The 14,148-nt window shown below is 58.3% G+C and overlaps 1 protein-coding gene across 1 annotated transcript in view; it reads right to left on the bottom strand.

The window, feature by feature from the left end:
- Positions 1-14,148, bottom strand: part of FBN3 (fibrillin 3) — a 259,180-nt gene that overhangs the window by 85,871 nt on the left and 159,161 nt on the right. The window contains exons 17-25 of the mRNA XM_065422247.1: positions 9,409-9,534; positions 8,574-8,699; positions 7,139-7,258; positions 6,110-6,247; positions 5,978-6,028; positions 5,121-5,246; positions 2,112-2,339; positions 1,850-1,975; positions 1,352-1,480 (exon numbers count right to left, since the gene is read on the bottom strand). Coding sequence (XP_065278319.1) covers positions 1,352-1,480; positions 1,850-1,975; positions 2,112-2,339; positions 5,121-5,246; positions 5,978-6,028; positions 6,110-6,247; positions 7,139-7,258; positions 8,574-8,699; positions 9,409-9,534 — 1,170 coding nt within the window. The remainder of the gene's footprint in view (positions 1-1,351; positions 1,481-1,849; positions 1,976-2,111; positions 2,340-5,120; positions 5,247-5,977; positions 6,029-6,109; positions 6,248-7,138; positions 7,259-8,573; positions 8,700-9,408; positions 9,535-14,148) is intronic.

The raw sequence follows: 14,148 nt of genomic DNA, 5'->3' as shown, positions 1-14,148 counted from the left end.
CCCGCAGCCTTCTCGTGGGGGCAGCGAGCGGGCAGTTAGAGCGTTCCCCAGCTGACAGGGGGCACAGCTGTAAAAACAGCTTGAAAGCCGTCTCCGGCTGAGCCAAGACATTTCTCCGTCCCAGGATATGCACAGGCCGCAGAGCACCAGCCTCCTACAGGGCCTGAGAACAGGCTCAGGCTGCCATGGAAACGGGCAGGTCACTCCTTAACTTAAACATGGGCTTCCCCGGACTGGAGTGGGCTCCCCTCAATGGAAATGGCTGGGGCAGCTGGGCAACCTTCCCAAGCAAGGCCTGAGCCAGGAACGTACTGCCCCCGACCCTCCCCAGCCAGGAACACCTTGGGCCCCACCCGTGAGGGTAGTCTAGGGCCTGGTCCCAGCCCCTGGGCTGAGTCCCCTGCCTGCTCCCCAGACAGCCCTGGGGGTTACACTCCAGGGAATGTTCCACAGGGGAAATTTTGTTTTCCTGCCCCAAAGCCACATTTCCAGCAGGACAAATTGCCCAGTTGGAGGGAGAGCGAGGGGAAAACCAAGCTCCCCAGCTTCCCTGCCAGCAGCAGGGGTGGGCATCTCACGTGCTATCCCACCAGGCTACCCTCATGGGCTCTCTGCAGTGGGGCCAGCAGCACCTGGGACGCAGGTCACAGACGGTGCCTGTCAGGTCTCGGAGCGACACTGCGGCAGGTGGCAGCGTAACTCGGGCAGCACAGGGGCCCCCAGCCTTGGCTGTGCAATGGGACGGGGCCTCCCTCTCACTGCTCCCTGCCAGCAGGGTGAGGCTAGTGGGGTCTGGCCTTTGGCGGGAACTCCCAGCCATTCCCAAGATGGCCCCCACTGCAGGATCCAGGGTCTCTCCAATGCTCCCTGATACAGGCTGTGCTCTCCCCCTTGCAGAGAGCCCCCCCCTCGCTCTGGCCCCCCACACCTGCCTGCCCAGGTACTGAGCCTGCCCAGGTCCCTCCATACTCTCCCATCCCTGCCCTGAGCACCACTCCTGCACTGCCCACCCTGGCCCCTTGCAGACTCTGTGCTCTCCCCCGGGCAGGTATCCAGGGCACTCAGCTCCCCCTGGGCTCTCTCCACATTCTCAGGCCCCGTTCTGCTCTCAGCTACATGGATCCAGCTGCTCCCCGTGAACAGGGCCTGGACAGGGCATCCAGGCTGAGGGAGGCCCTGCCCTTCTCCTGCTCCCCTCCCGCACGGGAGAATGGCTCCCTGCAGGGAAGCAGTGACTGTTCCAGACTCTCCAGGGGTCAGGGCCAGGCTGTGCCCTGCACTCGCTCTCCCTCCCACCAGCAATCCCAGGGCAGTGGGAGCTGCAGGGCACAGCTCAGGGACGCTCTCTTACCCATGCAGTTCTTCATCATCATGAAGCCGCTCTCGTAGCCGTCGAAGCACTCGCACTCGAAGCTGCCCGGGGTGTTGACGCAGGTGCCGTGGCCACACAGGTCCGGCGAGATGCGGCACTCATCGATATCTGTGGGCACGGGAGAGGCTCAGCCAGGAGCCAGCCAGCCCCTGCAGCTAGGGGCAAGCCGGGGGCATTGCCGGGTGAGAGTCAGCCTGCCCCAGGTGCTGAGAGCATGGAGAGCAGAATGCAGACTTGCCAGACTGGCCAGGGCTGTCTCTGGCAGCTCGTCTCGCTGGAAGCTGGCACCCTTTGGGGCAGGCTGCGTATGCTGCAGGGGGCTCTCCCAGGGTGGCATCTTACCCCACCCCCTCGGTAAATGCCCTGCCCAAGGAGCTGGTCCAGGAGACTGGGCTACATGGCAGCAGCGCACCCTGACCCCAGCAGGGCAGCCTGGGCCGGGGAGGCTCCGGATGGGGTGGGCCCTTCTCCCCTTACCTGTGCAGTTTCTTTCCTCGGCATCCAAAGCGAAGCCATTGCCACAGAGGCACCGGAAGCTGCCAATGGTGTTCCGACAGGTCCCGTGAGCACAGAGGCCAGAGAAGACCTTACACTCGTTCACATCTGTGGGGGGAAGGCAGCATCAGTGCTGCAGTGAGGGTGTCTGTCTCCTGGCTCCGGGAGCAGGTCCCTGGGCACCGGCTGCAGCCAGGAAGGATTTTCGCCCGCAGGGCTCAGCAGCCGCCCCCTTTCCTCTCACCTTTGTAGAAGGGTCTGCCTGAGAGCACGTCCCCTCTGTTGGCAAAGCCAGGGCCCCTGGGGCAGATGGCCTTGTACTCGCTGCTGCCAGCTCTGGGGCACTCTTCGCAGTCGCTGCCCCAGGCTGAGCCCACAGAGCAGCAGCACATGTCGATCCGGTACTTCCCGGGCAGGGGCGCCGTGCACTCATCCTCATCCCACTTCATGTAGCACTGCTCTGCACGCACATCTGGGGAGAGAGCCAGGCTGAGTGTCCCGGGGGGAGAGAGCTGCCTGGGGCCTCTCCATTCCCTGGCGCACCCCCGAGGGCAGGCCAGCCCTACGGTGAATCTCACGCTGGATGGGGCTCCCCTGCCTCCAGAGGCAACTTCTCAGGGGCCAGCAGCCCTCACCCCAGCGGGGCTGCCTGCAGCCCTCACTCCTGCAGGTCACTGCAGCCAGCCCCAGGCCCCATGTCCCTCCCTGAGAGTTAGAGAGTTTCTCCTAATATCGAACTGAAATCTCCCGTGCTGCAGATTAAGCCCATTACTTCTTGTCCTACCTCCAGTGGACATGGAGAACAAGTGATCACCTCCCTCTTTGTAACAGCCCTTAACATATCTGAAGACTGTGATCACATCCCCCTTCAGTCATCTTTGCTCAGGACAAAACATGCCCAGTTGTTTTAAACCTTCCTCAAAGATTTTCCTGAGCCTTTTTGTTGCTTTCCTCTGGACTCTCTCCAATTTGTTCCCATCTTTCCTGAAGTGTGGTGCCCAGACCTGGGGACAGTCCCCCGCCCCCTCACCCCACCCCAAAACGTCATCAGTGCTGAGCAGAACAGGACAGTTACCTCCTGTGTCTTACATACAACACTCCTGTTAACACACCCCAGGCTGATATTAGCTCTTTTCACAGCTGCATCACATTCGTGACTCATATTCAATTTGTGATCCACTAGAGCCCCCCCACCAGGTCCTTTCCAGCAGTGCTATGTCTAGCTAGTTATTCCCCAGTTTGTAGTGGGGCATTTGATTTTTCCCTCCTAAGTGAAGTACTTTGCACTTGTCGTTATTGAATTTCATCTTGTTGATTTCAGACCAATTCTCCAATTTGTCAAAGTTGTTTTGAATTTTAATCCTGTCCTCCAAAGGGCTTACTGCCCCTCCCAGCTTGGTGCCACTCACAAATGTTATAAGACTACTCTATGAAAATATTGAATAGTACCAGACCCAGGTCCTCCCTGTGTGGCAGCGAACCATTGATAACTACTCTTTGAGTTTGGTCTTTCAACCAGTTGTGCACCCACCTTGGAGTAATTTCATCGAGGCCACATGTCCCTGGTTTGCTTATGAGAATGCCCTGGCTCATCTACTGTCCCTGACCCCTGGGAGCTGCAATAGGTGAGGCGGCAGTAACGTTAGAATGGGAGAGCAGGATCACGCTGCAAGAGGAGCTGTACAGTGTCCCAGAGCAGCCTCCGCAGTGGGGCATGCTTGTCTGGTGTGCAGGAAACCAGTGTCCGCATCAACGCCATTCAACAGCACTTCCCAGAGCCAGGCGATGCACCTGGATCGCTCCCTCTGCCCTTCCTCCTCCTCCTCCCTTGGCCCCTGGCTTCTCCCTACCTCCTCAGATCCCCTTCCCCAACTTCTTTGGGGCTGGGGGGCTGTATTGGCCCCCTGCACAGTCTCCCCCATCTCACCCTCATTGGGAGCACTTCCACCGACCCCTGCTGGCTATGCCTCATGGGTTGGCATGTCACTGGCTTTCAGCTGGAGCTAGTGGAGCACCTATGGGAGCCCTGTGATGGAGCAGGGAGCGGGGCGGATTTGACCTGGGAATGTTGCAGGGGAGTTACATTGGGGATGGGAAGGAAGCTACCTGAGCTGTAACCTGAGCCAGGAGGGGGGTTGGGAGAAGTGAGGAGCAGAGGGGAGGTGGGAGACAGCTGTTGGAGGAGCTTTTGTTTTCAGTTTGGGCTGGGTGGTGCAACGCAGGGAACCCCAAGCTGGGGTCTAAGCTCCCTAAACCCCCCAGAAGGACTTGATTGAGGGGTTCTGGTTGTACCTACACGCTCTGCTTGGGACTGTGTTCCTGTCATCTAATAAACCTTCTGTTTTACTGGCTGGCTGAGAGTCACGGTGAATCTCAGGAAGAGGGGTGCAGGGCCCTGCCTCCCCCACACTCCGTGACAAGCCCAGAGTGGGCACACGTCTGGGTACCATCCAGCATGGCCTGTGAATGGGCACTAGCACAGATTATGAACAGGAGATGGCTCCCCACCCACTTTCTAGGTGAATCCCACTGTCATTCAGTGCTGAGCTGTGTGACGACTCATTGTCTCCCCTGGGCTACACCAGACAGGGAGGAGAACTTGCTGCACTCCCAGACCTGTCAGAGAGGGGACGGGGATCAATTGTTCTCCGTGTCCATTGAAGGTAGGACAAGAAGTACGGGGCTCAGTCTGCAGCGAGGGAGATCTAGGATAGATATTAGGAAAAACTTTGTATCAGGAGAGTTCAATTCTGGAACAAGCTTCCCAGGGAGGTTGTGGAGTCCCCATCACTGGAGGTTTTTAAGAGAAGAGTAGACAGAGATGGTCTAGGTTTACTTGTCCTGCCTCAGCACAGGGGGCTTGACTTGATGACTTCTCAAGGTCTTTTCCGGCCCTACATTTCTATGACTCTATGATCTCCAACACTGCACTCACCTGGCCCCCCTGTGCTCACCTGCCCTCCCTGCACTCACCTGGCCCTCCCTCATCTGAGCTTGCTGAGCAGCTGGAGGTATTTGCTAGAGAACCACACCATTCCCCATGTACTGCTGGGCTGGCAGCTGCTCAAGTCAGCCTCCAACCTTTCTGTGCATCACATCCCCTTCCTTGTGCAGGGTGAACAGCAAGGGGCCCAGCCCTGTGGAGGGAAGGGGCCAGAAGCAATGAGCGACTGTGTGATGGCAGTGTCCAGCTCCCCCAGCACCTCCTTGGCACAGGAGGGGCTGAGGCCTCTGCGGCAGTGGCTGTCCTCACCCACACACGTCCTGCCAGTCCCATCAAGGGTCAGCCCTTCGGGACACTCGCAGCGGAAGGAGCCGGCCGTGTTCACGCAGCGCCCATTGGGGCAGACGCCGGGGAAGACATCACACTCGTTCACATCTGCAGGACGGAGACAAAGGAGGGCGTTGGGGTGGCAGACAGCACCTGGCAGCAGCAGCCAGGCCTAGGGATTAACGGGGGACAAGCCTGCCTGGGGGAAGCCATGGGAAGAGCCACCATGGTGAACAGCGCAGGGTGGTGAACTTAGCAACTCACCATGTCCACCCCAGACAGATCACAGCCGGGGTGAGTGCCCGCCTCGCTAGGGAGCCATGGGTCCCTCAGCTCCAGCACTGGGTGCTATACAGAGATAAACCCCAGCCTGTTTCTCTGCAGGCCACAAGCAGGAAGCAGCAGCAACCCAGTGCAGCCCCTGTCAGAGTCCATCCCCACTGGACAGCGGGGTGCCAGGGGAACGGATTAGCATGCAGGAGGGCGAGTCACACACGCACCCTCAGTGATCACTGAGCTCTCCAGCGGGGAACCCGGGGCCCTGCTCACATGCACTTGGGCATGGGGTGAAAGGCTCCCTGGTCACTATCACACCACACCAGGACTGGGTCTATCCAGTCATGGGACAACATGGAATCCACATCCCCCGTCTCCGCAAGGTGCCCTCACTGCCAGGACTGTGATACTCAGTGCAGGGGCCAGGAAAGGGGCAGGGAGGTGGCAGGAGGGAGGGAGGGAAGGGATGGCCCGTGTCGGCTCCTGCCAGGCCTTGGGTGTATGAAAACAACGAGTGCAACGTGACCCCAGACGCAGCCGCCCTCCGATAGACTCGGCGTTACCTTCACATGTGACCCCCTTCATCCTGGCAAACCCTCGGGGGCAGGTGGTATCTGCAAGAGAGCAAAGGGGCATCATCAAAGGAAGGGTCAGTCCTTGCAGGGGAGGTGTCCGCCCCCTGGAGCCAGCCTTACCGATCTCACAGCGCTCGCAGGGGCTGCCCCAGGCCGCTCCCAGTGTGGCGCAGCACTCCGACTTCAGCGTGGCCCCGTTAATGTTCACCTCACAGCGCCCGTCCTGGATGTTCAGCCAGCACGTTCCCTTCATGCTGTCTGTGGAGACAAACGCCGAGGGGGAAGAGCTGGTCCCCAGCTGAGACCCCGCTCGCTGGCTGGAGCCTGGTGCTCACAGCTGGAGACTGCAGTGGAAAGGAGCTGGAAGACAGGGTCCCTGCTGGGAAAGCCGCCTGGGCTTGGAACCCACATAATGAGCGCTGTCCTCCGGGCCCGTTATCTCTCACACGTGCACACGCACACGGCAGCAGGGCCCGTGGCTTTGTCCTGTTGTGCTGGGCTCTCTCTGTCACCACTGTGCGCTAATTGCTGGCAATGCCGACTGGCTACTGGCAGCGGTGCTGGGGCTGCCTCCTTTCCCCTTCCTGTCCCTGTCCTGCCTGTGGACACAGGAGCCAGGCCTGCATGCTGTTCGCAGGCGGGACAGGGACAGCTTTGCCTGAGGGAGGAGTGCAGGGCAGCCCAAAGAGTTTGGTGCAGAGCCATGTAAACAAAGTTCGTGTCCAAATGAGCATGGACGCTAATTGAGCAAAAATGACCGACTCGGAGAAAGGGACGTAGTTAAACCTGCATGTGAGCGCCAGCCTGCCAGTGCCAGCTCCTCACTGCCCAGGGAGTGGGCGGCTCTCGGACCCTACTGCCGGGAACCTCACACCAGCTAACTCCTGCTGCAGCACCCAGAGGGCTTTTCTACACCAGGGCAGTGGCTGGAACACTGCTGGCTCCTGGGATGCTTTGGGGCCTTCCCGGCTGCAAAGAAAAGACACAGCTCCTGGCAAATCTGGTGTGACAGTCACAGGCCAGTCGTGCCTGTCGAGGGGAGGGGCTGAGATTGTCTCCCGTGCCTGGCTCTGTTGCAGATGGACACTAAGCGGGGCCGCTGGCGCCAGCAGTGCCTCTCCGTTACTGGCTCTGTCAGGAGCCCCTTACCCACACAGATGGTGCCACTGGGGTCCAGTTTGCTGCCCGGGGAGCACTCGCAGGCAAAGGAGCCGGCGTTGTTCCTGCAGACCCCGTTCACACAGGGGTTGGACGTGCACTCGTTGATATCTGAGACAGGAGAGTGACTGTTACCAGAACAGCATTCCCAGAACCCGAGACCCAGCGCGCCCAGCAGCCCAGCCTGCGGAGTTTGGAGCCAGCCACAGCCTGGACGGCCAGCCCTGCCTCTCCAGTGGGATGAGCCGTAACCCTGTGGTGAGCCCCTCGGCTCAGACCCAGTCCTGGAGCTGGATCCGCAGGTGCTCCCCTAACCCACCTGTGCCCCTAGCTGGGCAGTGGAGAGGGGAGGGCTGCAGCAGTCATGGGATTGTCGAAAGGCCTTTGCCAAAGCCCTGCAAGGTTGCCGGAGGAGCTAAGCAGCCCTGGTGAGATGGACACGGGGGAAGAGCAGGACACAGAGGGGCAATACCTATCCCATTAGCCAGTGAGGACCCCCAGGCTTTGTGCCAGGCCCTGTGTTGTTAGGATGTTTAGTGATGATCTGGGAAGGGGGTGAGCAGTGAGGGGGCAAAAGACAAAGTGATTGCGGTTAGTCAGGCCCAGAGAGAACTGTGAGGAGCTTCAGTGAGGCCCAGCTCAGCCAGGTGAATGGGCAACATGCTGGCAGCATAGGCGCTGACTCCGTGGGTGCTCCGGGGCTGGAGCACCCACAGAAAAAAATTGGTGGGTGCTCAGCACCCACCGGCAGCTCCCTGTGGCCCTGCCCCGCCCCCCCTGCTCCAGCTTACCTCCACCTCCGCCTCCTCCGCGAGCCCGCAGCCGCGTCCTGCTTCTGTCCCCTCCCTCCCAGCGCTTGTGCCGCAAAACAGCTGATTCGCGGGGCAGGGAGGGAGGGGGGAGGAGGGGGAACGCGGCACGCAGGGGGAAGAGGCAGGGCCGGGGCGGGGATTTGGGGAAGGGATTCAATAGGGACAGGGAGGCGGTGGAGTCGGGGCGGGGCCAGGGGCGGGGAAAGGGGCGGGGGGTGCGGGCACCCACCGGCGCCGGAGAAAGTTGGCGCCTATGGCCGGCAGAGGGATTCACTGCGGAGTGACGGTTCAGTGTGTGCTGCCCACACACTGAGCACCTGGCCAGCGCAAAGCCACACAAAGCAATGCCAGGGATGAGCGCGGCAGCAGAACGGGCCCATAGCCACCCACATGCAACAGCATCCAGAGCTTCATTCCGGCACAGCTGCTACTTCAGCTTGCAAGAAACTTCACTGAACTTCACCAGAAAATGGGGTTTGTGCCACAGCCCGGTGGGTCAAGCAGGACTAGGACTGGGAGCAGGTTGCAGCTTTGACATGGGGCCGTTCCTGCTTCTCCTGGGAGCAAAGGCAGCCATGCTCCGGCTCAGCCAGTGGGGCCCGAGGAGCCGTTACCTTCGCAGGTGTCTGTCTCCGTCCTGAAGACAAAGCCCTTGGGGCAGGTGCACGTGTAGCTGCCGGGTGTGTTACGGCACAGGCCATTGTCACAGAGCAAACGATTGACGGCGCACTCGTCGACATCTGTGGGCAGAGACAGGCAGGGCTAGTGCACGACAATGCCCTCCCCAGCAGCCAGGGCAGGATGAGCTCCCAGGTGTCAGCCTGCTAGCGGGGGCCTGGCGGCCTGAGGGGCTCCGGCAGGAGCTACTGGCGCCGCCTGAAAGGAGACGGGAAACGCTGCCCTGTTTGCTTCCCCGCGAGGCCTGGCAGCAGGATGGGGCAGAGCTGCAGGGCAGCAGTCGGCGATTCCTCCCCTCAGCCAAGGGACTTACCCCAATGCTGAGTGTGGCTGGCTGGAGCTCAGTTTCCTTTGCAGTCACTGCCCCAGGCCCTGGCTTGCCTGGGCTCCCCCACTGGTGCCCACCACAGTTCAATGCTTTACACCCCTACCTTGATAGGGCGTTAGGGCACCAAGCATTTGGGGACTGTATTAACTGGCAAACATACTGCTCTGCAGCTGTGTTCACCTGGGCTATACCCAGTGCCAGGGAATCAGCCCCAGCGAAGAACTCTGCATTCTGGGGCTTCAGCTCCTGCCCTAACCCTCAGCCCCACTGCCCGGGCTCAGTGCAGAACCCTGCCGCCGAGTGCCCGGCCTCCCAGCCCGTCAGTTCTGGCCTACAACTGGCCTGCACAGCTCCCCCCTGCCAGCCACGCGCTCGGCTCTGAGCACAGCCTGGGCCCCCGGCCAGAGGCTGCCCACAGTGCCCGCTGCCCGGCCGGAACTCACCCACGCAGTTCTTGCCCGTGGGATCTGACTCGTAGCCCAGGTTGCAGATGCAGCGGTAGCTCCCACGCAGGTTCTCGCACATGCCGTTGGGGCAGATGTCCGGGTTGAGGGCGCACTCATTGATATCTGCGCAGGGGAAGGAGCCACACAAAACGATGGAGCAGGAACAGTGGCCGACTCCCGAATGTCCTCCAGCCTCCAACACTGCACCCCCTGCTGCCCGCAGGCCCCTCGTAACCACCCTTCTGCTGATACTCCCTCGCCATCCCTCCAGCCAGCAGAACGCATGGCCAATGCTCCCCAGCCCCGCCCCTACAAGAGTCTCCAGGGTTCAGAGTTGCAAGGGCTTCTACCCAACACTCAGCATGTGATGGACTCTTAATTCCTGCCCTGCAGACACCTTCCCTGTGGCACAGAAACGCTGCCACCTCCATGGGAATGAGTCTGGTGCAGAGCACACACTGTGGGCATAGGGCAAGCGGGGGCCACGAAGTGCAATTCCTCCTGCCTGGGGAGCGCCAGGCTGATGGACACCCCCGCAGGGGAACGCCCCGTGCCCTGCACTGTGTCAGTGTGAACTCTGTCCACATCCGTCCGCTGGCCCATCAGTGCAGGCGTGGAGCTGTTGCAAGGGGCATAACAGCCCCCGTCCAAGGAGCCATTTGCTCCTTCGATTATAAGTTGGATTCTCTGAAGACTCTGGCATCAATGCCCTGCAGCGCCCCAGAGCAGGAGGGCAGGAAACACCCTCCCCCTGGCCTGGGGTGTCTCCCATCGACCATGTAGAGTGCCAAGCCCAGCAGGCAGCAGGCATGTGATTCAGAGGCGGCAGTGCTGGGCATGGGACCAGGGAGCTGCCTTAGGGGATGGGAGACCCAGCCCAGTGCACTGAGCCAGTGCAGCCTGACAGCAGCTCCAGACGAGTGCCAACCATCACTGCCTGCCATTGGCACTCCACACACACACACCCCCGCTGCCCCCCGAGACAGCACTGCCTGCTGGGGCCAGGGGCTGGCGAGGAGGGAGGAGAAGCCACTGGGTTGGCAGGGCGCCATCCAGGTGTCTTGGAGAGCAGTCTCAGGGCAGCTGGGCTAGAGGCGGGCTCCCCTGCCAAATCCTTAGCCAGATGGTCCCCAGGCGGCACCCACATGCCCACTGTGCTCTCCCTGCTGAACTCGCCCACCCGGCTGGCCACACGCTGAGCTCACAGGACCCGCAGCTGCCAGGCAGGAAGGGGCTAGGCCAAAGTCAATTTCCTTTTCCTATTGTTGCCATAAAGAGCTGTCTGAGCAGCAGCCCGTGTGCCCTGGCAGGTGTGGGGGGCCCCACCCTGAAATCGACTCCCCTACTGCAGTGTGGCAGAGTTCTTGGGCCACATTGGCAATGACTCAGTGCCCAGGGGCATATCTGACCCTAGCTCCTGGCTAACGGGCACCTGACCTGCAGCCTGGGCCAGTGCTGCCCTTAAAGAAGCAAAGGCCTCCAGGGTTTTGCCTCTGGCTCCTTCCCACTTGGCAGACTTGGAAAGGCCAGAGCTGTCTGGCTGCGTTGCTCTCGTCCTACGGATCTGAACACTGCTGAGCGCTGGCAGCATGCTGCCTGCCGCCTGACCTGCCAGCTGTCTACTCCAAAGCAGCCCTTGGCAGCATGCGCCCATCGGCTCTGCTCTCTCTGGGAGACTGCAAGCACTGCACTTCCATGCGCCAGGAGCTGTCCAGAGCAAGGCGGGGACAGGGGAGAGGACGCGCTCGGACACACTGTGAATTCATATCAAAGCAGGGCACAAAGCCACACTCTGCATGCAGCCCCAGACATGCAGCCTGCACCAGGGTGCCAAGCACCAGCCGCGCAGTTCAGTACACAGCACAGGGCCTGGAGCTGACCGGGGAAGTTTGCCTAACATTAAGTTGCTGGCTTTTAAGGCAGAATCAGAGGCATGCAGAGACATATCCACTCTCACTCCCTCGACACATGCGCAGGCACAGACACACTCACACGCATGCTCACACAAACGCTCACTCTCACATCCACACTCACACATGCACCCACATGAAAAACAAACACATGCTCACTCACACAGACACATGAGCACACGCCTCCTCCCACACAGGCTCATGCGCACACATGTAGTAACCCTGGCCTTGGCATTAGCACCTGCTGGAGCTGTCCTGGGGCGAGGGACAGCCAGTCAGAGGGCCGCTCAAACTGGGAGGCGACTCAGGATCTGCCCGAAGGGAGCAGTTGGAAGAAGCTGCTAGAGACGAAGGGGGGAAGGAGAAGACTCTAGAGCCACTGGAGAACTGGAGCTGGGGTAGGAGGGGAGGGGATAAAATAGAAGCAGAACAGGAGAATAACAACAGGGGGCTGCGAAGTGAGAAGGAGGAAAGAAGGAAAAAAGGACGGGTTTCAAGTCAGGAGAAGCAGAAAAAAATAGCTGTGGGTATGTGAGCAGACACAGTTAGAGGAGGGAAGTAGAGGGAAATAAAATCCACAGACGTGCCAGACAGAGAGTCTCAAGGGAAACAACTGAAAGGAAATCTAATTGGTGAAAAAGGGAATTGATCAAAAAGCTGTTTTAGAGGAAAACAGACCCTGGAAACAGTAAATGAGACGCCCACCCACAAAGGACCTACAGTACCTGATCAGCTGTTTGAACAGCTAGTGAAGGAATACAGTTCAAAGGTGCCTAATGGACAAGGGAGGGCCCAGTTGGTGAAGAAACCCGCCTGTGGATAAACTCAGTGAAAAGAGGTACAGCCACAGGAACAGCGAATCGAAGGAGCACTTCAGGCCAAAGGGAAGCAAAGAACAGGCCAGCGAGAGTGGAGTTGGACTTAGAGCAAAGGAGAGGAAAGGTCGGTTCTTCTCTGAACTGGCACAGTAGATCGTTTACTAATCTCTTATGTTCACGTTAATCACAATGCACTGCACAGAGTCAGGAAGAGTAGCAAATGTTCATGTGCTGATAACCTTCAATTGTGAAGCACTTCGAGGAGAGGAAAGTGATCAGGAACAGTCAGCATGGATTTACCAAGGGCAAGTCATGCCTGACTAACCTAATTGCCTTCTATGAGGAGATAACTGGCTCTGTGGATGAGGGGAAAGCAGTGGATGTGTTATTCCTTGACTTTAGCAAAGCTTTTGATACGGTCTCCCACAGTATTCTTGCCAGCAAGTTAAAGAAGTATGGGCTGGATGAATGGACTATAAGGTGGATAGAAAGCTGGCTAGATCGTCGGGCTCAACGGGTAGTGATCGATGGCTCCATGTCTAGTTGGCAGCCAGTATCAAGCAGAGTGCCCCAAGGGTCGGTCCTGGGGCTGGTTTTGTTCAATATCGTCATTAATGATCTGGAAGACGGTGTGGACTGCACCCTCAGCAAGTTTGCAGATGACACTAAACTGGGAGGAGTGGTAGATACGTTGGAGGGTAGGGATAGGATACAGAGGGACCTAGACAAATTAGAGGATTGGGCCAAAAGAAATCTGATGAGGTTCAACAAGGACAAGTGCAGAGTCCTGCACTTAGGATGGAAGAATCCCATGCACTACTACAGACTAGGGACTGAATGGCTAGGCAGCAGTTCTGCAGAAAAGGACCTAGGGGTTACGGTGGACGAGAAGCGGGATATGAGTCAACAGTGTGCCCTTGTTGCCAAGAAGGCTAACGGCATTTTGGGCTGTATAAGTAGGGGCATTGCCAGCAGATCGAGGGACATGATCATTCCCCTCTATTTGACATTGGTGAGGCCTCATCTGGAGTACTGTGTCCAGTTTGGGGCCCCACACTACAAGAAGGATGTGGAAAAATTGGAAAGAGTCCAGCGGAGGGCAACAAAAATGATTGGGGGTCTGGAGCACATGACTTATGAGGAGAGACTAAGGGAACTGGGATTGTTTAGAATCAAAGAATATCAGGGTTGGAAGGGACCTCAGGAGGTCAGCTAGTCCAACCCCTTGCTTAAAGCAGGACCCATTCCCAAACAGATTTTTGTCCCAGATCCCTAAATGGCCTCCTCAAGGATTGAACTCACAACCCTGGGTTTAGCAGGCCAATGCTCAAACCACTGAGCTATCCTTCCCCCAGAAGTCTGCAGAAGAGAAGAATGAGGGGGGATTCGATAGCTGCTTTCAACTACTTGAAAGGGGGTTCCAAAGAGGATGGTTCTAGACTGTTCTCAGTGGTACCAGATGACAGAACAAGGAGTAATGGTCTCAAGTTGCAGTGGGAGAGGTTTAGGTTGGATATTAGGAAAAACTTTTTCACTAGGAGGGTGGTGAAGCACTGGAATGGGTTACCTAGGGAGGTGGTGGAATTTCCTTCCTTAGAGGTTTTTAAGGTCAGGCTTGACAAAGCCCTGGCTGGGATGATTTAGTTGGGGTTGGTCCTGCTTTGAGCAGGGGGTTGGACTAGATGACCCCCTGAGGTCCCTTCCAACCCTGAGACTCTATGATTCTACAAGTAATTACTATATGTAGTAAGTACTTGGTAACTTTCTATATTATTTATGCTCTTGATACAATCTTTGGGTTTTTCCTTATAAAGTTCTAAACATTTAAAATGATTTCTTTGCCCCTGCCTCTCCTCACAGTTAGCTTAGCCTAGCCGGGTCACTGCGCACACATACATACTTACCCAACCCATACGCATGCCCACACACTCATGTAAATGCACACGCTCAGTTATAAGCAACTGAAAGCAGGGGCTTACAATGGGAAGTGTTAGGCAACCTTAATTATG

Source organism: Emys orbicularis, chromosome 24 (genome assembly GCF_028017835.1).
Source record: "Emys orbicularis isolate rEmyOrb1 chromosome 24, rEmyOrb1.hap1, whole genome shotgun sequence".
In the NCBI taxonomy this organism is placed as follows: domain Eukaryota; kingdom Metazoa; phylum Chordata; order Testudines; family Emydidae; genus Emys; species Emys orbicularis.
The sequence above is the reverse complement of the archived record's forward strand: the minus strand, read 5'-3'. Positions and strand labels throughout refer to the sequence as shown.